The sequence below is a fragment of the Apus apus genome, chromosome 13 (assembly GCF_020740795.1).
Source record: "Apus apus isolate bApuApu2 chromosome 13, bApuApu2.pri.cur, whole genome shotgun sequence".
NCBI classification, from domain to species: Eukaryota; Metazoa; Chordata; class Aves; order Apodiformes; family Apodidae; genus Apus; species Apus apus.
Window position 1 is genome coordinate 10,859,961 of NC_067294.1, and position 22,519 is coordinate 10,882,479.

Genomic DNA, 22,519 nt, shown 5'->3' on the forward strand with positions numbered 1-22,519 from the left:
TCAAAGCTGTGAAGGAGTAAAGGCAAACCCACCAAGTTCCTGCCAGACCCTGCAGTCCTGTCATGGTGGTGCCATAATGAAGTGGTTGGAACATCTAATTAGGTATTTTTAGACTAAATACATCAGAGCCTCTCAGCTGTGAGTACTGCAGCACCTCCAGAAAGAATCTAGGGGGGTAGACTAATGATGACAAGGGGCTCAGGCTGAGAGTGATGGGGGAATGAGGGAGCTTTGTAGGATAAAAGGAGACTAGGAGTGACTGCAGTAGCTGTAGGGAAGGCAGAGCTGAAGTCCAGGTGTTTCAGGCCCAGGAAGTTTGCTTGTGAGCAGCTCAGGGCAAGTGGGGTAGGGTGACTGGCAGAGTGCAGCAGGGAAAGTGCTTCTTGCTTGGAGGACAACTAAGCTGCCCCAAATCCACCTGTATCCAGCATCTATGCCTCTTGAGCCTGTAGGCTCAGTAAATCACTGGGGAAGCAGAAGAGCTTGAGTGCACTGGTGCAAAGCCCTGATAGATGTGCCTTGCTTTCTAGAAAAGGGTTGTCTGAAGCTTATCAGGACCAAGCTGATCTAGTGTGGCAGTGAACTTGGGTGCACAGTTCCTGTTCATTTGATGGTGGCTTGGGTTTTTGGTGAGCTGTAGTTATACATGCATTTTTCAGTTTGGGTATAGGCTCCTGAATACTTTATCTGTGTCCACCAGGAGCCCTGGCCTCAGAATCGATGTGCCTTCTCTGCTGCTTGGGGTGGAGATCTGAAAGAAAAAGGAGCTGGTATTACAGTTTCCTTATGCAGCCTGTCTGATCTTCCTTTCTTCTAACCCTTTCTAGCCTGGCAAGGGCCCCAAGCATCAATTTGTTTTTCTGTTTCTGGATGTTTTAATCCACTTCCATTTTTAACCATCTTGTTTCTGAGGCTGGACAATCAGGGAGGTCTTTGGGGGGAAGGTTTCTCTAAGGTACAGGATGGTAAGAGGGGAACATGTCCTTGAGGGTTTGAAGCCATCCTGTTAGCTTCTGTGCTCTCTCCTGGCAACAAGTGGCACAGTTTGAAGAGCAAGACAGTGCTGTGGGGCAAGAAGGGCTTTGCTGGTTCACTGTCACACCTGGAGCTTTTCCTCAGCCCAATCTGAGTTCATTGCAATCTGAATTTAAGTTTTAGGGTTTGACCTGTTCTCACAGTAGTGAATTACAGATCTGATTCTTGGATAGATGCAGCCAGGCTGCAGTCTGCTGCTGGATGAGTACAAGCACAACCTACACCAGGACTTGAAGTGTGAGTTCCCAAAGTGCACGTGACCTGCTCCTCAGTACAGCACCCCTCACAAACATGCTTGTAGCATCTTGCTCATGAAAGGCTCTGTCCTTCCCCCCCCTGCATCTGTGTTTTGTACTAGCTGATCCTGAAGATCTTGCTGCTTTTCTCCTGGCATCCATGCCCCTGTGAGCCCTGGGGACCCCTTTGTGCATAGGTGTCCCAGGGAGGACTGCCCAGCCCAGAGGCACTTGCTTGCAAAAAGGAGCTATTTTTAAAGCAGCTGGGGACTGGGCGGGTTGTTCCCTGGCTCGGCAGCACTTGCTGGGGCATGTCAGGTGCCATGGTGGGGATCTCCCAGTTGCAGCTGCTCCCAGCCCAGATTCTCAGTGGAGGCAGGGAGCATCCCAGCAGGGTGGTTGGTCTAGGGTGGCTGTGTTTCACCCTCCAGTCAAGGACTGCTAAAAGCTTTGGAAGAGGAGGAAAGAGAGCTGTGTGAAAACCATTTCTGTTGCATGTCAGGAGCTGCAGCCCTTCCAAACCCCAGGGCTGTGTGAGGGGGCAGCTACCTCCCCCAGCAGCCCTCTCTGAAAGAAGGGGCTTCCTTCCTTGGCCACGAGGCAGGGTTTGTCTGTCAGCTGCTGCTGCCCTGTCTCCTGGTGCACTGAACCACTGAGTGCTCTTCCTGGGTAAAATAACTTCTGGCTGGCTTGGCCACAGAGTTGGCCAGCTAGGGCATTGAGTGGCTTTCTCAGGAGCCTTGTGTGGTTGCAAGGTCTGCATCAGCTGGGTATTTGTGTGTGACTACAGAAGCAAACAGGTCTCTGAGCTGCCAGGAAGAACCTACAGCAGGTCCCCATAGTTGGTGCTTCCCTGTGAGCAGGAGACGAATGGACAGGTGCTGAGTACAGCAAAAGCATGGAAAGGTTCTCTTTTCCCAGGGCTGGAAAAACAGAGGAAGGGGCAGAGACAGGTCCCAGAGCCCCTCTGGAGGTGTTGCAGACCACAACACCCAGCTCAAGTGCGGTGCTGGGCAGGCAGCCCGCTGTGCGGCTCAGCACTGGCTTTTCCTGCCATCCGAGCAGGCAGCTCTGCTCCGGATTTTCCCTCTCTCTGCTGGTATCGCGGCAGTCCTCAGAGTGTGATAGAGTACAGACTTCCCCAGCTCTCCTCTGCTCGCACAGCCTCCGTCTGCTCAGCTCAGAGCGCAGCGCCGGTCCCTGCAAACCCTCCCACCCTCCGCTCTGCCCTGCCCTGCCCTGCGCCGGGGCCCTGGCGTGTCCCTCCCCATCACCCCGCTCCCCCCACCTCCTCAGCGCTTTCTGCATCCGCTCCTGGTCCTCAGAGGATGGAGAAGGTGAAGCAAGGTAAGATGAGCTCCCTGTAACCTCTTACATGCTATAAATAGCCGCGTCACCCAAGCATCGTCTGAGAGTGACGTGACCGAGTTCGGGCTCCTGGAGACCTGCTGCCTCTGCAGACACACACCCACCCGGCGCCCGGTCAGGAGGGCTCCCGCGGGTCCCGCCGGTGACACGGAGCGTGTCATCGCATTAGCGCGCTGCAGGACACCTCTCAGGTTATGCACAGCCTAATCCCTGCTGGCAGCCGGGAGCCTGGCGCCCCGCGGCTGGGGCAGCGCGCCCGCTCCGCCCTGCCAGCGGCTCCAGCTCCCGCCAGCGGGGAAGGGGTAGCGACCTGCCCTTGGGGGTAGCGACCTGCCCTTGGGGGTAGCGACCTGCCCTTGGCTCTTGCCCAGCTGTGCTGGGCTGCAGGTGGCACGGATGGGCCAGGGCAAGGGGATGCCCTTGGTATGTGGCCAGACCTTTAGGAGGGAAGGGGAAGGCAGATCTGTAGGGAGTAACCAGATCTGGGAGATCAAAGTGTTTATTGTAGTGCCTGTTTGGTCCCTGAATGCTGCTTCGCTCCCTCTGGCCAGGCTGGGCTGGAGGCCGGGCTTGATCAGGAAAATCTTGGTCCTCCCTATCCATCCATACTGTCACCAGAGATTCAGTTCTTGGGGCAGGCTGTACCTTTGGAGAGAGTTTTGCTGGCAGCACCAACATATCCCCCACCTCTTGCCCATCAACCAGCATGGCAACCAAGCAGTGTAGCAGCTTACATGTGCACGGGCATACAGGGAGTGACACAGCCATCTTCTCAGCAAGGAAGCCCTCCTTCATCTGGCAGCAGATGCTAAGGCACGAAGCTGGATGATCCTCAGCTCAGAGTCTTTTATTCAGTGAGTGAAACCATCCCTTCACACACCCACAGATGCTGCTTGAGAGAACTTGCACTGGCCCAGTTTAGCCCTGGGAGAGGAGTGGGTTGGACCTGCTGGGACACAGGGTGCCTGGCAGTGAGCTGGCCAGGAAGAGCTGAGGGACCAAGCATAGATGGTTTCCCTTCCTTTGCTTTTGAAAAAAGAAAAGTCACTGCCTGCATGGTGAGTTCTGTGGTGATGACTGCTTGCAGTGGGTTACATATAAAATCCCTCATCCCTGAGGATGCTACCAGTTGAAAGCTTTTATAGCATTTTAAAAATAGCCACAGAGGGGGAGAGAATGAGGAGATGGATAGGTAGGTGGATCCCTAATAAGGAAAGAAGAGGAAACAGAGAAGGAATGGAAAGACTCTAGTGAATGGCATGTGAGTGATTACTGAGGGAGGGGATGGTGTGGTCACACTGAGCTGCATGCCCAGCGGGAATGGGAAATCCTATAAAAAGCCTGGCTGTGAGATGTGCTCCTTGCACGTGCCGAGGAGAGGGATGGGGTGAGCATCAGCTTGGGCTGTCTCTCCTGTGGGTGCTCACAGTATTCTACAAGTAACTGTTAAAAACAATCTCAGACTTGTGGATGGCCTAGTCTGGCTGCTGCTGCTCTTGCATGATTGCCCAAACAGCTCCAGGCTCATCTGTATGTCATTCCTGCCTCAAGGCTCAGGCTGATGGCCTTGCCTGGGAGCTGGTGGATGAGATTGGTCCTGGCTCTGGCTTTCCCCATGATGGCTTCTACCTGGGCTGTGCTGGAAAGGTATTGAGAGTTGGCTCTCTGATCTGTCTTCTGACTTTCTGCTGCCTGACAGCTTGCAGCAACCAGAGGCAAGATCTGTGGCTGGGTGATGGGGTCTTTACCCAGTGCCTGGCTGGAACAGTGGTCCCAGAGCCACTGGCAGGAGGTCTCTTCAGCAGAACAGCCCTGCTATGTTTTGTGTCACTGCCAGCACAGCATCTCCTTGGTCCCAGGGTGGCTCCAGGCCCTTTCCTCTGCTTGTGGCAGCTCTCCCCATCACTCAGGGAAGATTACACAGAGTGTCTCCAAGAAATGCGAATTGCTTTGGTACAGCAGAGCCACTGGGCATTCAGAGATCTTAGTCAGCTTAGAGATCTGCCAGATTCTTCCTTTCCTTCCCCTGGAGAGCCAGTGGAGGTCTGCTGTGGTGGTTGCTGATGCCCACATCACTGGGTCCCAGCTGAGCTGCTTGCTAGCACCCAAGCTGGCCCAGACCCATGGTCCCATGTACCTGTTGGCACAAGGCACATTGAGTGCTCAGCCCTGGCAGGCACAGTGCAGGCTCAGACACCCCTCATGCTGGAGGAAGAGCTGCTGGAGAGACAGCAGGAGTTTCCCATCCTGAGGCATGAGGATGGAGCTCATACCGTGGCAGAGCCGTCAGTGCTGCTCTACTGTCTGTTCTCCCAGACCTCTCAGCTGCTGCTGCCTGGCCCTGCTCTGCCACAGGCAATGAAAGCTCTGCACAGCCAGGCTTGCTCAGTGCAGGCTGCTGGGAAGTGTTCCTTGGCTTTGCCCCTGCTTGAACTGCAGGGAAAAAAATTGCAGCTAACAAGACTCCTCTGTCAAACTTGCCAGCCTGTCACATCCAGACCATCTCCCTCTTCCTTGCTTTCTTGCCTTTTCTTTTTCCCCTTCCTCATCAGCTAAATAAATATGGTGAAGTGGGAGAGCTTGTGCTGCCCAGTCCTTGTGCTGGTGTCTTGCAAAGGAATGCCACTCACCTGTGTGCCAATCTTGCTGTATTTCTCAACCCCACAGTTGTTTTTTTTTTTTAATGCTGTAGAATAGGAGCTGAAGTCTTAAACCCAGACACCCTCTTGGGTGCTGAGTTCTCTACCCTCCCTCCTTCACCAAACCTTGCGGCAGCTCTCACCTGGGAAGGGTGGAGAGGTGCCCTGGCTGGCTTCTGCTGGCTCTGAGGAGCCTCTCATCTGCTCCAAAATAACTTCTGGAGGAGCAGTGGGTGGTTCAGAGCCAGCAGCATGGTCCTTGCTGGCAAATGCCTGTTACCCTCTCCAAGGCAGGAGGTGCCCCCAGCCCCTTCTCCCGCCTCGCCTGCCCTTTGCTGGGCTCTGCTGTGAGAGCATCCTGTGGCACGTGGCAGAGCAGGGCTTGCCAGGAGAGGTCGGCTGTGGCTGCCCCAGCCCTCTCTCCCTGCTTGGCTGGTCAGGTGGCATAAAGGGTCCAATTTGGGAAATAACTTTGTTCCTTGGCGGGCAGATTTTGGCTCGTTTCAGGCCAAAGCATGCACAACAAAGCGTGTGTTCATTTTCCCCTGTTGAAAGGGCACTTGTTCCCTGGAAAGTGCCAGCTCTGCTGGGCCTGTTGATTGCCTGTTAATTGTCACTAATGAGGAGCTGGGAGATGTGGCTTCCAAAGGCTTTTGGGGACAGGCTGCCACTTTGGCTTGGAAGGGACATGTCAGTGGGGAAGGGAGCTGTGACCTCTGCGTGGGTGAGCTGAGCTGCATGAAAGGGTTTGTTGCCAGAGAATGCCCCAGTTCCCGTGCCTGTGGCATGGGATGGCAGTGCTTAGCCCTGACTCTGGAGTGGAGAGCATGGAGGGTTAAGAGGATCTCTGGTGCTTACTGTACACAGATGGATTTATTTATGCATATATATAAATACATATAGCAGGGAGGTGAGACGGGGGGGGGGGCTAAACCCACCCTGTCCAGGAAGGAGGGTTAAATCTCTGTGGCTGGTCTGTGGTGGGAGCACAGAGCTGCTGGGCAGCAGGACCTGATGCCAGAGCTTGGCCGGTTGCCTCCAGCCCGATGTTTGAAGGCTGGTTTTCTCCCAGCCCCGCTGAAAGGCACCAAAGGCTTTTAGCAGCAGACAGCCCGCCTGCCGCTGCCCGCCCTGCCAGCCCCCCCTCCTTTTGAAGTCGGGTTTCTGGGCGTATGCAAGAGCTGAGGAGACCATGAGTGCGGGAAGGAGGAGGGGAGAGGATTACGTCTGTGCCAAAACCCCTCATACGCTCATGGGAGTTTATTGTTCTAGATGTGCCTCATCCTGCCACATCCCCCCCTCTTCCCAGCCTGGTTTGTCTCCACCCGGCTTGGCACCTCTTTGCCCTGTCACTGGGCCACCCCATGTCCTACCAGCAGAGGCTCAGGATGTGGCTGGGGGGGATATTAAGCCCCCTTTGAGAGTGCTGTGCTGTGTGAGCATGGGTGCAGAGGTGTGCTTTTACCTGCCAAGCCTGCCCTGGGATGCAGTGGGGATGGGTGCTCCTCTCCCACAGCAGCAGCTCTCCTGGTGCCCATCACCTGCTGCCCTGCTCCTGTAGCATCTGCATTAATCACTTCAGCGGATTCTCTCATCTTCCTCTTCAGCTAAAATGGCTGAGCAGTACTTTTCCTGGGAGTTTTCTCAGTTTTTCTCCTATTCCCTACGGGCTTTCTTGTACAGTCAGCCCTCCAGACCACCTCCCACTCCCTGGGTACCTGCTGTCACCTCATGGTCAGAGGGCTGAGGCACCACCCTGGCACTTGCTGTCCACCTGCAAGAGGCTATGTTCACTGGCCCAGTGTTGTGGGGTGGGGACTGGCTGTTGCTCCAAAGGGCCTTTGGAGGGGCTATTGCTTGAAAGTCTTGGCAGTCTGGTCTCTGAAGTGCCTTCCTGGGGGCTCAGGGGATGTAGGCAGCCCTGCTCCACTTGGGAAGTAGCAGGACAAACAGCTGGTGCAGCTGGGCTGAGAAATGGGCCTGGACCCCAAAGTTAAGGTGCAGGGGGATTCCTGGGCTAGCCTGCTGCCTGGAATGGGCTGTGACCAAAGGCTGGGCCAATCTGCCTGTGCCCGCAGAAGAGGGGAGGTGCTGAATAACCTGGCCCCAGGCACCAGCTATCCATCACCTTAAGGGTCTCTTCAGTTCAGGGTTTGGGAGCTGTCTCAGGGGGCAGGCAGGGCTCCTTGCAGCCTCCTGGGTCTCTACAGGGTGCTGCCCACCTGCACTGCAGTGGGATGTTCCACAGCCTCCAGCTGCCAGCCTGGGGACTGGCAGTGCAGGCATGCCATGTTCTGGAGGGGCCCTTTGCTGGGACAATTGCAGTGGGGCTGAAAGACACCATCTTGGTGGTGCACTCAGTGTACATCCTGGGTCACCTTGCTGAAGGTCATCCCAAGGTGAGCAGCCTAAGGGCATTTCCCCTCTTGTCCACAATGCTTGTTGTTTCCTACTCTGTCGAGCCCTCCTGCCCCAGCCTTTGCTCCATGACTGTAGGCTCTTTCCCTTTCCTTGTTTTTTGCTTTTTCAACCCCTTTCTTCTCTTTTCCTTTTTCTCTTTCTCTCCTGTCAGCTTTGTTCACCCTGGCTGTGTACTGGGGTTGCCATGGTGACTGCCAGAGCATCTCTGCATCCCAGAGCAGTGGTCCTATGCCTGCCCTGGCCATGGGGAGTGGCAAGGGCACCCTCCTGCTCTTCAGAGGGACAAGCTGCTGCCTCCTCTCAGGGATGGAGGTCCCTGGGGACATCCCTGTGACACATCTTGGTGTCTGGGGAGAGGACAGGTCAGGATACATGGGGGTCCTTGCCAGCTTAGGGATGGTCATGCAGCACCTTATGCAGGAGGCTGGTGGAGACAGTGGCAGGACTGGATGTGGGGCACAGCTTTACTTGCCTCTTGCTGCCAGAACTGGTAATCTTCAATAAATATGTTTTTCATGAGCAAATGCTACTTAAGGAAAAACAGAGGAGCTGCCTCAGCCCAGGCAATCCCTTTAGGTTTAATGGGGCACCACCACCAGCCAGCAGAGAGGAATATAAAAATATGTAACTGTACCTCATTGCAGGACATGTGCACCTTTCCTCTTGCTCTTGGGAAGAAACTTCCTTTTCCTACCCTAGGAGCCATGCTAATTCTTCTCTTGATATCATCACCTGTTGCTGTGCAAGTGACTGTGTTGAGTTGACCTTGCCTTGGGCAGGCTCAGGTCCCTGAGGTGCAAGTCTCCCTGTGTCTTTGGACAAAGCCTTGTTTGGATCCTACATCTAGTCTTTGCCCGTGATGTGGAGGACTAAGTCTGGCAGTGGGGACTTGGATGCTTCCCCTGGCCATGTTCATGGAGGACACAAGTGGAGCTGTGGGTTGGAGGCAGAGTGCAGCTTGTGGCTTTCTGGTTTGGCTTTGCAGACAACAATATATCTTTTCAGTATTTGTCAGAGCTTCTGTGCCCCTTTCATGAGATAATTAGGATGACGTATTATTAGCTAATTACTGAGGAAACATATATTTACTGAGGATTTATTCTGGAAACAACATTAATCTCCTGTATAGCTGCTAAAACCCCCATAAATAATCTGATTTTGATAATCAATTGCTATTGCAACCCCCCATAAATCTCAATTAAATGCACATTTAATTCGCATGAAGTTGCCAAATTTGCTTGTACTTTTCTGTCCTGCTGTTTGCCTCAGGCAGATGTCTGTGTATGTGTGAGCTGCAGTCTGTTTATCAGACTGCCTGAAACCAGAACATGGGGTTTGCCAAGGCAGAGCAGTTACACTAACAGCAGCTCTCCTCTCCCGTGGTCCTACATGGAGAGCCCAGCACATCCCAGCTTCCTGCTGCCAGAGCTGCTCAAGCACAAGTGCTTTGCAAACATCATGGTGCAGGGCCCTTTCCTGTCTGCTTTGTGCTGGGGTTTGCCGTGAGGACAGAGCAGGAGCAGCTGTAGGAGACTCTGCACCTGGAGCAACCTGGTCTTGCCTGAGGTGCACAGGGAGGGAGGAGAGATGCAGTTGCTGAAATCCATGCAGAAGCTTTCAGTAGTGCTGGACTGGGAGGGAAACTGAGGTGTTGTTGGGCTTGGTTGACTCCTGACCACCCTTGGGCCAGCTGCAGAGACTTCTCAAGCTGTAGTGCCAGTGGATGGCTGAGAGGAGGAAGCAAGAATGTGCTGCAGGAAGGAGGCGGCTGGCCCTGGTCTGGGAGGCTGTGGTGCTGCCAGCTTCCTTTGGAGCTGGAGGGACATTCCAGGCATCAGCTGGGCTCTGTTGTTTGTTGGGGCCACAGTGATTCATTTTATCCTCTTATTCTTGCAAGTGGTACACAGCCAGCTGCAGTGGTGCACACCCCAGAGAGGGCCAAGAGAGCTGGGCTTGCTCTGGCAGAGCTCTGGAGGGCTGGTGACATGGCAGGAGTGTGGTCACCTCCTGCTGCCTTACACGGTGTGGGGTTTTGGTCCTGGGTGCTGGTCTCAAGCAGCTGTGGGGCTTGGTGCTCTTTGCTATGCAGCCTCCCCATCCCTGCTGCCTCAGCCAGGGTGTCAGCTCAGGCTGGGGTGATGGTGGGGATGGGAACTGCACTCGGGCATTCATAAAAGAAACGATGAAGCTGTGAAGCTGTTCAAATTGCTGGGAAGATGTCTACTAAGATCTCCTCCTGAGCCTGGCTGTAGCCCAGCCTGCTACTTATGGTGGTAGGGGAAATACACAAATATACAGATGGCAAGAAGAACAAAAACTGCTGTCTTTTAATATCCAAAGCTCAGTTTCTCGCCAACTGAAACAGACACATGGCAGAAGCTAAACACTAACATTAAGCTTTGGGTGAGACTGGAGTGCCTCACCAGCCTGTGCAGGAGCTCTTGGTGCCCTCGCAGAGCCCAGAGGGGGGGATCTGCCTCTCCCAGGATGGCAGGATGGACCTGAGCTGCTGGCAGAGAAGCAGGGAGGGCAGGCTGTGGTGGGGGATGTCCATGCACACCTAGTGTGCTGGAAGACAGTTGTGGGCAGGGCTTGCAGGGCAGGTTGCCAAGAGCCCCGTGCTGGCCCTGCACCAAGGGTAGTCCCTGACCACTCCAGCCTGCTCTGTTCCAGACTCCTCTGCATCCCTGGATTTCAGAGAGGGAGTTTCCCCCCTCGAAACCCACCTTTTGCCTCTGCTAAGGTGGATTGGGGCAGTGGCTCACAGAGAGACCTCAGGTGTTGCCTCCAGGCACTTGTCACCACTGTTGGCCAGCCCCTCATGCTGTGCTCAGGGATGCTGTTGGTAGGGGACCCTCCCCTCCAGGGCATCTTCCTGTTCACCCTTGCATTGCCAAGGGGCTGTGTTCTTCATAGCTTGTAGGAGATGCTCTGTCCCACAGGGTTTTACCCCAACCACAGCCACTGAGGAAGGGGCGGCTGAAACAGACATTGAGCAGCAAGGGGCTGGTGACACCGTGTTTTCTAGCACTGTCCTGAGGAGCCTGCAGGTCCATGTGCCTGCCTGATCCCCTGTGCCATCCCACAATGCTTGTAGTGTCTGAAACCTGCTGGTGGTCGTGGGCCTGTCCCTGGTGTGGTTCTGCTCCCCCTGCACCCCACCACCTGCACAGCCCTGGTGACTGCTACACTCCCTTCTCTGCCTCCCATATGCATGGCCAGGTGTCCCAAATAAGCTCCATGGGGTGGGTGTACAATCTTTTTATGAGCACTTAAAGACTCCATTTGCTACCTTTAACAGAATTAGAGCTGGGATCACAGTAGATTAAGAAAAGCAGTAAACACCCTCTGTGCTGTGTGGCTCCTGGCCGCAAGGACCCCCCTGGGGCTCTGCTAAGCCCTTCTTTGAAAGAGGGTTTGCATAGTTTTTGTGGAACAGTCTGTATTTATTGACTGCAGGTGTAGGTTTGGTCTCTTCCAGCTCTGTGGTTTGCGGGCAGTTTGGTGGTTTAGCAGGGATGTGGCAGCCTGGGCTGTGTTGCCCCCCTTCTAGGAGCACAGCTGATGAGAGCCCAGTTGTTTTAGAAAGCACCTTCCCAGGATATAAAAGTGGACAGGGGAATTTGGAGCCTGCTGGGGTAGCTTCTGATGGTGTTTTGCTGCCAGCCCTGAGCTGTAATTCATCCCCTGGAATGGGACTGTCTTGGGAGATGGCTGGTCTTGAACCTCCTGTCCCTCTGAGCATGCACTGATGGCATTAAGATGGCTCTGTAACATATACTGCTTCCATGCAACCTATTTATGGGGAGATTGTCCCCTCTGTGACGCCAGGGCTTGCTTTACCAGCTGTCACCTCCAGTCTGAATTCCCATTTCATTGCATTGGTATCTATACAGTATCTCAGGATAGAGATGTTATTTCAGTTCCCTCTCTGGAGTAGAAAGAGTTAAAAATAGCAAATCCAACACCCCTCATTCCCTTGCTATGATGTAGTCTCTCCCAAGTTGGAGTTACAATGCCAGAGTGAATATGGTTTAAAACAAATGAGTGTACTGCACTCTGCAGAATAGGGCAACAAGTTCCAGCCTGGAGAAATTACCTAGACAAGTCTGAGGTCTTCTAAGCTGTACCTGTGGAAGGCAAGAATTTCTCTTTCTTGCAGTGCTTGTATTGGCCAGATAAATGTTGCTACACACAGAGCAATTAGTGGATTGATACAGGAGGTATTCAGCCCACCAGGGAATCAACTGATTGCAGAAGAAATAAGAAAGAAATGAGCTCAGTGTGTGATGGTTGGGGGCTATCTGTCTAGAGCACCCCGTGCAGACCACTTTGCCAAGTGTCAGTTGGATGTGGCACAGTGATCAGGGCAGAGAGGTGCTGGACTGGGTGACACTGTGGTCTCTCTGAAGTAGCAGGGTGCAGGCTCAAAGGCTAACTGGGTGGATCCTCTCCCAGAAACGGGTACCAGGCCATGTTAGCAACAGCCTGCTGCAAGGTGGCGGGTTGCCAACCTGGCTCTATCTTGTCTAATGGGGCTGTTTCTCTGATCTGGTACAGAAAATCCCAAATCCCCACATTTTTCACTCTCGGACACTGCCCTAGTTAAAAAATGCTGGCTCCTGGCTCGCTTTGTAACATTTTAAATATAGCATCCCTTTATGTTTTTGATGTATGCACCATATGTTTTGAAAACTGCAACAAAATCCATTGGGCTTGTGGGCGGAGGTTAAAGGGAAAAAGCATTTCCATACGGGAAGCCACAAATACAAAACACAGCAGCAAACAGAAAATCCCTCCATGCATCAGCCAGAAATAAGCTCCTTTCTGTCCTGCCTGTCTCTGGCGTGTTTGCCTGCATGTGAGGAGCCAGCCTGAATGTTTCCATTGTGTCAGCTCCTGTCCCGGACACCCTGGCTCTGACTCCACAGCCCCCTCCAAGGCCCAGTGGGTGATACTATCCTGTCATGAGACCATCTGACAGCTCCTTTGCCCTTTCTCTTCCTCAGAAAGCCCTTTTGCTGCTTTCTGGGTTCTTCAGAGTTTTGGGGGGTTTTTTGGGCAGGATGGATCCCTCCTTCTAAAGCTCATCCAGGCTGCTGCATCCTTGGGTGGCAGTGGCAAGTGGGCTGTGGTGATGGAGGAGGGGGTCCCTCTGGGTTCAGTGTGCTCCCACGCAGCACAGCTTGTCTCCCAGCACTGAACACAGCCTCTGTTTAGGAGGAAATTTGGCCTTTGTAAAATCAAGAGCTAAAAGGTTTTCATCTTTTGGCCAGAACCTCGAGTTCAGTAATTTCTACCCACGCACATCTGGCACTCCTTGACTTTAGGACCTGAGTACACCGACCCACATGGATCCCCTAAAACTGTCCAACCTGGTTAGAGCAGAGAATAACTTCATGTGGGCTGGGGCTGGGTCCAGCCCCCAGCTGAGGTGTGTGCCTCTTGCCTTCTGGCTGTTTGGCTCACCCACTTGTCACTCATGTATAAAATCTGGGGAGGAGCTGGGCTCCAAACAGGGCCTGGCTGCCAAGAGGGCTGTGTCCCTTGAGACCACCCTGCAGGTCCCCTCCCTGGTCAGCATCATCCTGGGTGGGTAGGAGAGAGGCTGAAGTGGCTGAGAGCAGCACTGGGGAGGAGGACGTTGGTGGGATCTGGGTGGTCTGAAGCTCCTGCCACCTCCCTACTGAGTGTGGCAGCTCTGGTTTGGCCTCGCACCCAGAGAGGGTGGGTGGGATGCTGTGGCCACGTGTGTACTGAGTGAGGGGGATGTCACAGGATGGGCACAGTGGAGGAGAGGATGTGGAAAACACTTTCATATTTGTTGTTACTCTGCAGCATCTCATTGCACTGGAGATTTGGGGCTGGGACTGTGTGTCACCCCAAGGGGCACACATGCCCTGGGGCTGGCAGAGCCCCAGGGGCAGAGGGAGGCTGCTGCCAAGGGTTTGGTTGTAGGCTGCAACAAGGTGTCCTACAGAGAACATGGCTTCAGGTGGTCTGTAGGCTCCTGGGATCTACAGAGGGCCACGAAGGGCAACCATGTGTCTCCACAACCACTCAGGTGGGTTTGTGCTCACCCAGATCTCTGTCCCTAGGTAGTCCCCACCCCTGCCCTGCTTTGGGACCCTGGCACAGCTCGAGCCATGGTTGTGCAACGTGTCTGTGCTGGATGCACTCACCCTTCTCACACTCCCTTGCTCATACACAATTCATTTTTATCTATAGCAGCTCAGGCAAGTGTTTTTTTTAAGCTGAACCAGATGTAAGTATGAAATCCCATCTTCAGCCTCTCAGCAGGGATCCCTCCTCGCCTCGCCTCAAATAAGCTTTTCCAGGGTCCAAAGTGCTGATCTCAGAGAATGCTGCACATCTGCCGGGGAAGCAGCAGCTGGTGGGACCGGAGCAGTGCCTGGGGGGAGCGGGGGGCTGTGCCTGGGGGGCTGCCTGGGGCTGGGATGCTGCACAGGGATGTGTGTGTGGGCAAGAGGCAGGAGGGTGTTTGTCGGTTCTCGCCGTGTCCCTGGTCAGACTGTTGTGTTTGTGTGTAAAAGGGTGGGGTTTGTGCAGGGCTGTAGCAGCCTGATCTGGCCTCTCCTGACAGGTGCTGTGAGGGCTCAGGTCCCTGAGGGCTGTGGTTCCCCCAGAGCAGGGCTGAGATGCACAGCACGAGGTCAGGGGCTCTCAGCAACTCTGCTGCCTCCTGCATCTCTGCGTCACCCTGAGCTTTGCTGCTGCTTCTTGTTGCTTCATCAGACCTCTTAAATTGTGGCTGACCCTCCAAATCGAGAGGCAGTCCCTCAAGACAGACCTGTTCTGCTTTTCTGGGCCTGGATCCAGCATCTTAACAGCTTCCCAAGTGAAGAGATGGTGTGTGTGTGTGCAGGCATCTGCTTGGGGCATCCAAGTGCATGTGTCCCCTGCAGTGATGGGGCACCTCTGCTGTCTCCTGCTGGGGTGAGGGGGAAAGAGAAGAGCTCTGGGCATTGCATGTGCTCTGGATTTGGCCCCTGGGGATGCTTGTGCCACCACTGTGCCCTGCCTGTTCTGCTGATTCTGTGCTGCTTGGCTGATTTCCCTACTGTGGGTGGCACTTGGGCTCCTGACCCTGGCTGTGGGAGCTGCAGGGTACTTTGGTTTGTCTGAATCAAGCCCTTCTCAGCCCTGCACATTGTGTGAGGAGTGGTTTGTGGCACCAAAGCCACTAGGCACCCAAGCTTGGGGTGAAAGTTTCTTGTGCAGGGACCTCAGCATGGCTGTGAGGAGCCCAGAGGAGCTGGGACCTGGTCCAGCTGTGCTGCAGTGATGCCCCGAGGCCCTGGAGGTTGCTCATGGGCTCAGAGCAGCTCTAATCTGGTCCCCTCCACCCCTGCTACACCTGATACCTGTGCAAAGCAGGGTGCTTTCCTGGCCAGGCTGCTCTTGCAGGGGGTGGGAAACCCCCAGAGCTGGCAGCACGAGTCAACTTGTAACCATCACAGGATGGAGACAGGTATCCCATATGCTGGGGGAAGCATGTTGCTTCAGAGCACTGCAGTGGGGCTGGATAGCAGATGGATAGCCAAACACTGGGGAGCTGCACCAGGAAGGAGCAGTCCTGCTCACCCCAGAAGCATGCTTGGGACTGCTTTGGTCCTTGCTGGTGCCCCACTGGTCACAAGCTCTGGCACTCAAGAGTCTCAGCCATCTCCAGGCACTGTGGCCAGGGCTGGCTGTGCAGATGGTTGTCACTTCCCAGCTTCACCCTCAGGGTGGCTGCCCCTTCTCCAGGCTGTCTGGGACTCTTCATGAGTCTGACCTTGTGTCAGAGCAGGGTGTGAGCTTCAGGGCTGTGACTAGCTAATGTTCTCACAAAGATTTTAAGAAGAAGGAGGAAAGCAGCTGCCTGCCTTGAAGAAGTGCAGAGCATCCTTGCTTCTGCCTGGGAATGGGGCAGAAGGGGCTGCTCCCAGCTGTCCTGCTGCAGCCATCCCAGGACAGGACCCAGTGCCAGCCCCCTGGCACCCAGGAACTGCTGTGCTATCTCCTTGGCTTAAGACATAACTCCATGCTCCAGGCTCACCACAGCTTCTACCCTGGGCAGCCATGCATTTCAGCCATTATTAATTAAAATGCAATCTATCCTTTCTCTTCCTCTCCCCAAGACACCAAGAACTGCTAAAATATTCTCAGGGATAATAGGGAGGGGAATTAAATAGTTACTGTGAAATTCAAGCTGTGCCTTTTGGAGATTTATTGCTGCTCCTAGAGCCTATGATTCCCTGTTGAGTGCTACATCTCCAGCCCCAAGCATGGTGGAATACCTTGCCTGCCTGGGAGAACTGGGCATGCCATGTAGGATACACAGACAGCTGCAGGTGTGTGGTACACCAGGGTTTGGGGAATCTCTTCTTTGTGAGCCATCAGAGGGGCTGAACTCCTCATCTCTGAGCTGTGGGATTATTTGCAGCACTTGGTGTCAATTCTGGGATGCAGCCCGGGGTCCTGATGGGACAAGCTCTCTGGGTGTAATACAGCATGTTAGGATGAGAGGAGCAATAGTGCTTGTGGACAGTGGCTCCTGGAGCAAGTGTGGTGCTGGCAGCAGAGGCAGGCAGCAGCTGGGAGGGTTTTGCCTGCAGCTCTGAGAACTGTGCCCAGGAGGATAACTGTGAGGGGAGCAGCCCCAGGTCCTGCCCTCAGCAAGGGCTGCTGAATGCACAAGTTTCCCTTCTCCCACATTGCTCAGTTCCTCCTGCAAATTGCTGCTGTAGGGCTGGGGGGTGACCATGTGTAAGGTGGGGAGCAACTGGCCCAGCCCAGTGGGGCTGAGGATCCTGCAGACCCTTCTTGGAGGGGTTGAAATGGGAGGAACTGCCTGGTGCTCTCTGTTAGTCATTGCAAAAAATCCCCAAAAAGCCAGTTGCCTCCCAGCTGGGGGGCCTGGCACAGGGAGGCAGGCTGCTGCCCTCTTTTGGGGGTCCCACTCACAGCTAGTGTTGGGGCCTGTGGAGCCCAGGGCTCTACTGGAAGGGGCTGCCATGATGTCTGCAGGCAAGCAAACGTGCTAGTGCCAGGCATCCTGGCTGCAGTTGCAGTTCAAGGAGATCTTGTTGCCATGACAAGCTGTACAAGTATTGTCTGGGAAAAAAAAAAAAAGACCCTGGCAGTGCTTGTTGGAGATGGGAGAAAAGCAGCCAGCATGGAGGGCACACGCATACCCCGCAAGGGCTGCAAGCACACATGTTCAACTGCACACATTAAACTCCCCCTAACATGCATTGTCCTCCAGTGTTACACCCCAAAGACCTCCTGCCTTGCTCCAGCCCCCTTCTGAGCTTCATGTCCCCTGGGATCAGGGGTGCACAGCTGCTCTCCTAGCCTCTTGCCCTTCTCCATGTCCTGCTCAGCCATCCCACCAGGGCCCTTTCAGGAAAGAGAAGGTGATAGTGAAGCTCTCGAGAGACCCCAGCCCATGCTGCAGCACTGGCCAGGTGATGGAGGCTCACGCTCACCAAGCCCTCCACTTCTTCATTTATTTAGTAGCAGGGGCTGATGAGTGCTGATTAAAGTTCAAAGGGTGGTTCTGTGCTGGGAAACAAAAGCTGTTAAAACCCCCAGGGCCTCTGAGCAGGTGCTGTGGCCAGAGAGAGCATCAGTAGTGGGGGGTGCAGCCCAGCTCCAGGTACCCACCCCATGGGTGCACTCTCCATGACACAGATCAGATGGGGCTGGAGGTGCTGCATCAGGGTGATTGTCCTCCTCCTTTGTCTGGTGAGTGGTGAGACAACCTATTACCCTGGGCAGTGACTGTTGCATCAGTGCTGCCCTGGGTGTGACTGTCACTGCAACCCTGCCAGTGAGGATGCCACACACCTGGCTGGTTCCCTGTGGTCCTCCCTGGCTACTGCTGGGCTGGGTGGTTGGCGGCTGTTGGGACAGCATGATCCATGGCTTGCCAGCTCCAGGCAGCCTGTGGAATAACTGTCAGGCTGGGGAAGCTTAGGAGCACTACACAAGGGTTTCTGTTGTCATGCTGCTCTGCACTGAGGTCTTCAAATGTCCCTGCAGCTACAAGAACTAGAAGAGCAATTTTTTCCTCTTTTTCTTGAAAATCTGGAAAAATCATGATGGCAGCAATTGGTGCTTCCAACAAACCAGAGACCTCCTGGGGTCCCTCACCCAGCACACCCCATGGCCCTGCTGGCAGCGGGGCTGCGTGGTGGCAGGGAGCTCCCCAGGGGGTTGCAGGTTTCTGCAGGGGAGGAGGGAAAACCTGCTGCAGCCTTAGTGGGCAGCAGGGTCTTTGGGTTTCCCCCGCAGTTATGGCCCTGCCTGGGAAGTAAACATCCTGCAGGCAGACACAGGCAGCTGCCAGCAGCCGGGTCAGTGCAGGGAGACAATCACCGGCTTCCTCAGCACTTGCATTTGGAGAAGAATTTCCATGAACGTAGCCAGAAACAAACTGCTGCACAGGCAGAGCCCTCGCTATTCACTGCTCCCTTGTTTTTTTCTTTTTCCTTCTATCCTCTTTCCTTTTTTCTCCAACCCTCTTTCCCCTTCTCCTTTGTGTCTTCCAACTGTGTTTTTGACCTCCCTCCTCCCTCTTTTTGGCGTGGTAGCAGTGTGTGTCCCCCCAGACCCACTCCCACCCCAGCACATGGTCCTGCTGTGCCCTTGCTATTAGTGTAAGGCTTTCACACCCATTTGGGCACCTTCCCACATCACTGCCACCATTCAAGTCTGTGTGACAGGGACAGTTAGCTGCCCCTTCCCAGCTCCAGCTTGGCAGCAGCTCCGGGGAACTAGGGAACAACCCCCCCCCCCCCCCTCCAGTACTTGCTACTTTGCTTCACAATGCAGGGCTGGGAGCTTGGGGAGCAGAGCAAGAGGAGAAATTGATTCTGCCTGTGAAGCAAAGTGCTCCAGCATTCTGGGTTGTGCCCACACCTCTGTCCCCATCCTTCCCTCCTGCTGTCAAGTGAGCCCATGAGCCTTCCAGCATCCTGGGGTTCCTACCCTCAGTGAGCCCCAGGGTTGGGGGCTGGAGCAGGACCAGAGCATGCATTTGAGCTCCTTAGGAGCCTGCTGCAGTGGTTTTGCCTGGCTGCCAGCCCTCCTGGGAAAGGCAGCAGTTAGGGCATGGCACAGACGGGTTGCACAGAGTGGACGGGGAGCAGAAAAGGTGGGAGCATGGAGCTGGCACCTCTGCCCACATCCTTGACCTACCATGGTGAGGAAAGGGCTTGCACAGAGCTTAGCCAGGAGGGATCAAGCTGCCGTTATCCTCTGATATCCAGCCATGCTCATTCAGGTCCTCACCATGATACATTCAAGTCCTTCCCATGATACCCAGCTAAAGAGGACTCCCTCCCCCCTGTGATGCTGGTGCTGGCTCAGCATCCCCATCCCAGCCCCATCCTGCTGCTGGCCCCCACGTGCCCTGACCCATGCTGGCATCAGCCACTCCAGCCCCACTGGCTGCCATCCTCACAACACCCACCCCTTGTTTGTGTCCTGTGTCACACTGAGGGAGGCGACGCTGAGCTGGAGTGATGGGGGGCAAGGGGACAGTGTGAGGCAGGTGGGAGCAATAATTGGTCATGATCTAATTAGGGAAGCCTAGAGCTAGATTAGGAGCTGTGACACAGTGGGGGTTTTTAGCTGTAAGCTGCAGATGGCTCTGCCTGCAAGCTGGGAGAGGAGAGGCTGGTGTGATCTTGCCGGGGGGTTGTAATCCTGCCTGCACGACTCTAACTCTGACTAACAGGACTGTTTTCTGGTGGCTTGGAAATACCTTGGTGCCTGGTCCATGTAGGGCAGGTGGTCCCTGTTGCTCCCAGCCCACGCTCCCTGCTGGTGCCCTTCACAGCCCCCTCCTGTGCTGCATGTGTGGGGGCAGCAGGGAATGCCACGCAAACACTGGGAGAAGCAGCCAGAGCTGCTCCAAGTACCTGCTCTCAGCCCATTCCTTTACTGGAAGCCCCTGGCCTGCCCCAGCCTAAAAAGCTTAATGTTAAGTAAGGAATCACGTAACATTTCTGGATTTTACTTAGGGGAAAGATCAGAAGAGAAAATATTTTGACCAAAGGTGGATGTATAATTTCCTACTTGATCGAAATTACTTTTATCTGCAGAAGCTTGATGGAGAGCAGTGGCCAGCTGACTGAGCCCCAAGATGGCCATGCAGGTGTCACAGCAGGTGCTGGACTGCTCACTAGAGCTGAGCAACCCAACTGCTGGCCCCTTCAGGGGTAATTCAGCTGATCCTTCAGCAGGGTGCCCCTTGCCCGGCTGCCGACAGCCCCCCAGCCCCACCGTCACCTCCCCGGCAGGGAGCTGGAGCGGGCGAACAGCCACAACCGGCTCATTCCCATCGTTTGACTCTGAGCCTGGCTTTCCCTTCCTCCCCAAGGCGTTTTTATGGCTGTGGCCGAGCTCTTTAGCCGCTGCGGGACGGCAGGCAGGAGCCCTCAGCCCCCCTGCTGATGAGAAACCCATATCCCGCGGCTGCTGAAGCTCCCACCCTTCCTCCTCGGCTGCCCTCGGGACACAGCACGGTCCTGCCCTGAGGGGAAACCCTCCCCCTCGCCTCCCACAGGGCTCAGAGCTGGCAGGCTGGCTGTGCATCCCAAAGAGGCAAGAGGATTTAGGCTCCTGCAGTGCCACCTCTCCCTCCCTGCATCCCCTCACTCTCCACCCCCAGCCCAGCACATTGTGTCCCATCACCGGTGCTTCGCCCCAGCCTCTCCATCAGCCTCCAGCGCTTCCAGCAAAATTCCTTTCTGGCCAGTCATCGCCGCCCCTCCGCCTCGACACCTCCGTGGCCGGCGCACTGGTGGGGCTGGGCTTCCTCTTCCTGAGCCGCCTGGCTCCCCCCGCCGCGCTCCCGGCCCCTCCTCGCCTCCACACAGTGCCCTGGCATCAGCCCTTCCCTGGGGACACGAAGGCACGGGCTCTGCCACGCAGCCCACCCTGGGGCTTGGGGGCCCAGCTCCCCTTGCCCTCCCCGAGGAAGCTCCGTGCTCACCCGGCGTCACTCCCTGGAGCTACCCCTGTGGTGACACCCACAGCCCCCAGCCGGGACGTCTCCCCCACCCGCGGCCAGCACACGCTTGCTCTCCTGCACATGCTGACCCTCAGCTTCCCGTGGTGGCACCTCCTCTCAGTATTAATTAAAGGATGAACGCTGTGCTTTTCCACAGTCCCCTTCACCTGTGGCTCTCTGAGCCTTGTGCAAATATTAATTACTGGTAATTCACTAAATCAGGCCTTCTCATCCCCCTGTGGAGAGGCTGTCTCATAAACATGCTAATAGCAAGCACAGCATCAGGGCAGGCTCTCCGAGCTGGGTGGGAGCTTTCAATTACCTGTTGCTAATGATGCGAACCCAAACAGCTGCAGTTTCTACCTAAGCGACCTTCTGGGAAGGCTGGTGGGCTGGAAAAGGGAGATAGGTGGGAAACCAGCAGGACCTGGTCTGATTCTAGTAAGGGATGATGGATCTCTATAAATGTCCCTGGATGTTTTCTTCTTGCAGCTTGTGGTCCTGGAAATGTGGTTCTGGTTTGCTGCTGGGGTACATGTGGTACATGGGGCTGCCTGGGTGGATGGTATTCCAAGCAGCTTTGTGGAGCTTGCTTTGTGTCAGTCCTAAACCCACCCTGGGGGACTGTGCCCTGTTATCTGCATTGGTGTTGAGCTGTTGTCCTGCCAAGGTAGGTGGGGGTCATCTCCCATCAGCCCCCTGCTCATGAAGGGCCCAAAGTATTTCAGAGGCAGCAGAAAGGTTCAGTGTTCCCTTGTCCTGCTGCTCCTAAGCAGAGGGCTGGGACACCGTGCAGGAAGAGGACAGGAAGACCAACAAGGTTGTTGACCCTCCTGAAGCAGAAGGTGGGTGCTCTGGGAAGGAAGGAGTGGGATTGCCTGGGGATGCACAGCAGGAACCTGCAGATTGCTCACTGCAGCAGGGCTTGGAGGATCTCTTGCGCAAGCTCTCTCTGCCCTCCTTGGGGAGATAGCTCCTCTACACAACCTGGGGTGTTGTTTGGGGGCACCGTCTCTCCCCACACCAGGTTGCAAGCTCCCTTGCTTGTGTATGGCTGCTGCTGGCTGGCTGGCTGTAAGACTGCACAGGGCACCGATCCCTGACCGGAGGTGCCACCTTAATCTGGATCAGTGGGAAATCTGTTGAGTGCCCACACAGCCACGCGGCAGCTCCCTGCCCAGCCATGGCCACAGCAGCTCCTCCAGCCCTGTGGATCACGCACCAGCTAGGACAGGGGGGCAGTCATGGAGAATCCCAGCCCTGGGCAGCCTTTTGAGCTGCATTGTGGGCCACAAATGCATTAATCACCCAGTGAGCCCAGCTTAATTTCCCACTCTACCAGCAAAAGCAGGAGCAAACTGGGGGGAGATTAAGGCATTCCTTGGGCAGCTCCCACCCCCTCACCCTGACTGCTGTATCTCAGCCTGCGCAGCCACTAATGCTACTTACGTTATTACTGGATTATTTTGGTGTAATGAGCTTTGCCCTGCTCAGCTGTCCCTCTGCTCAGAGGTGTTGTGATGTGTAATACTTCCTGTGTGAGGCCATGAGGCGGGCAGCTGCCTGCCTGAAAACAAGCACAGCCCCAGCAAAACAATGCATTAATGTTCCCAGAGCAAAATTCCAGCATGGGCTGGAGGTTAATCACAAATCAGGGAGCTTTTGGCTTAGGACTGAACAAAGCTGGCAGGCAGAAAGATGCTGGTGCCCTAAGCTGGGTCCTGACGCATCTCTGTGGGTACAAATAGGAGTGACTGCATCAGATTCATCACTGCCAGTGGTGTAATGCAGCT

At 55.1% G+C, this 22,519-nt stretch overlaps 1 protein-coding gene across 3 annotated transcripts in view; it reads left to right on the forward strand.

The window, feature by feature from the left end:
* Positions 1-2,494: 2,494 nt before the first annotated feature.
* ABLIM3 (actin binding LIM protein family member 3) overlaps positions 2,495-22,519 on the forward strand; it is a 43,513-nt gene continuing 23,488 nt past the window's right edge. For all 3 annotated transcript variants that reach the window (XM_051631348.1, XM_051631346.1, XM_051631347.1), the window contains exon 1: positions 2,495-2,618. In XM_051631348.1, coding sequence (XP_051487308.1) covers positions 2,600-2,618 — 19 coding nt within the window. In that variant the 5' untranslated portion in view covers positions 2,495-2,599. The remainder of the gene's footprint in view (positions 2,619-22,519) is intronic.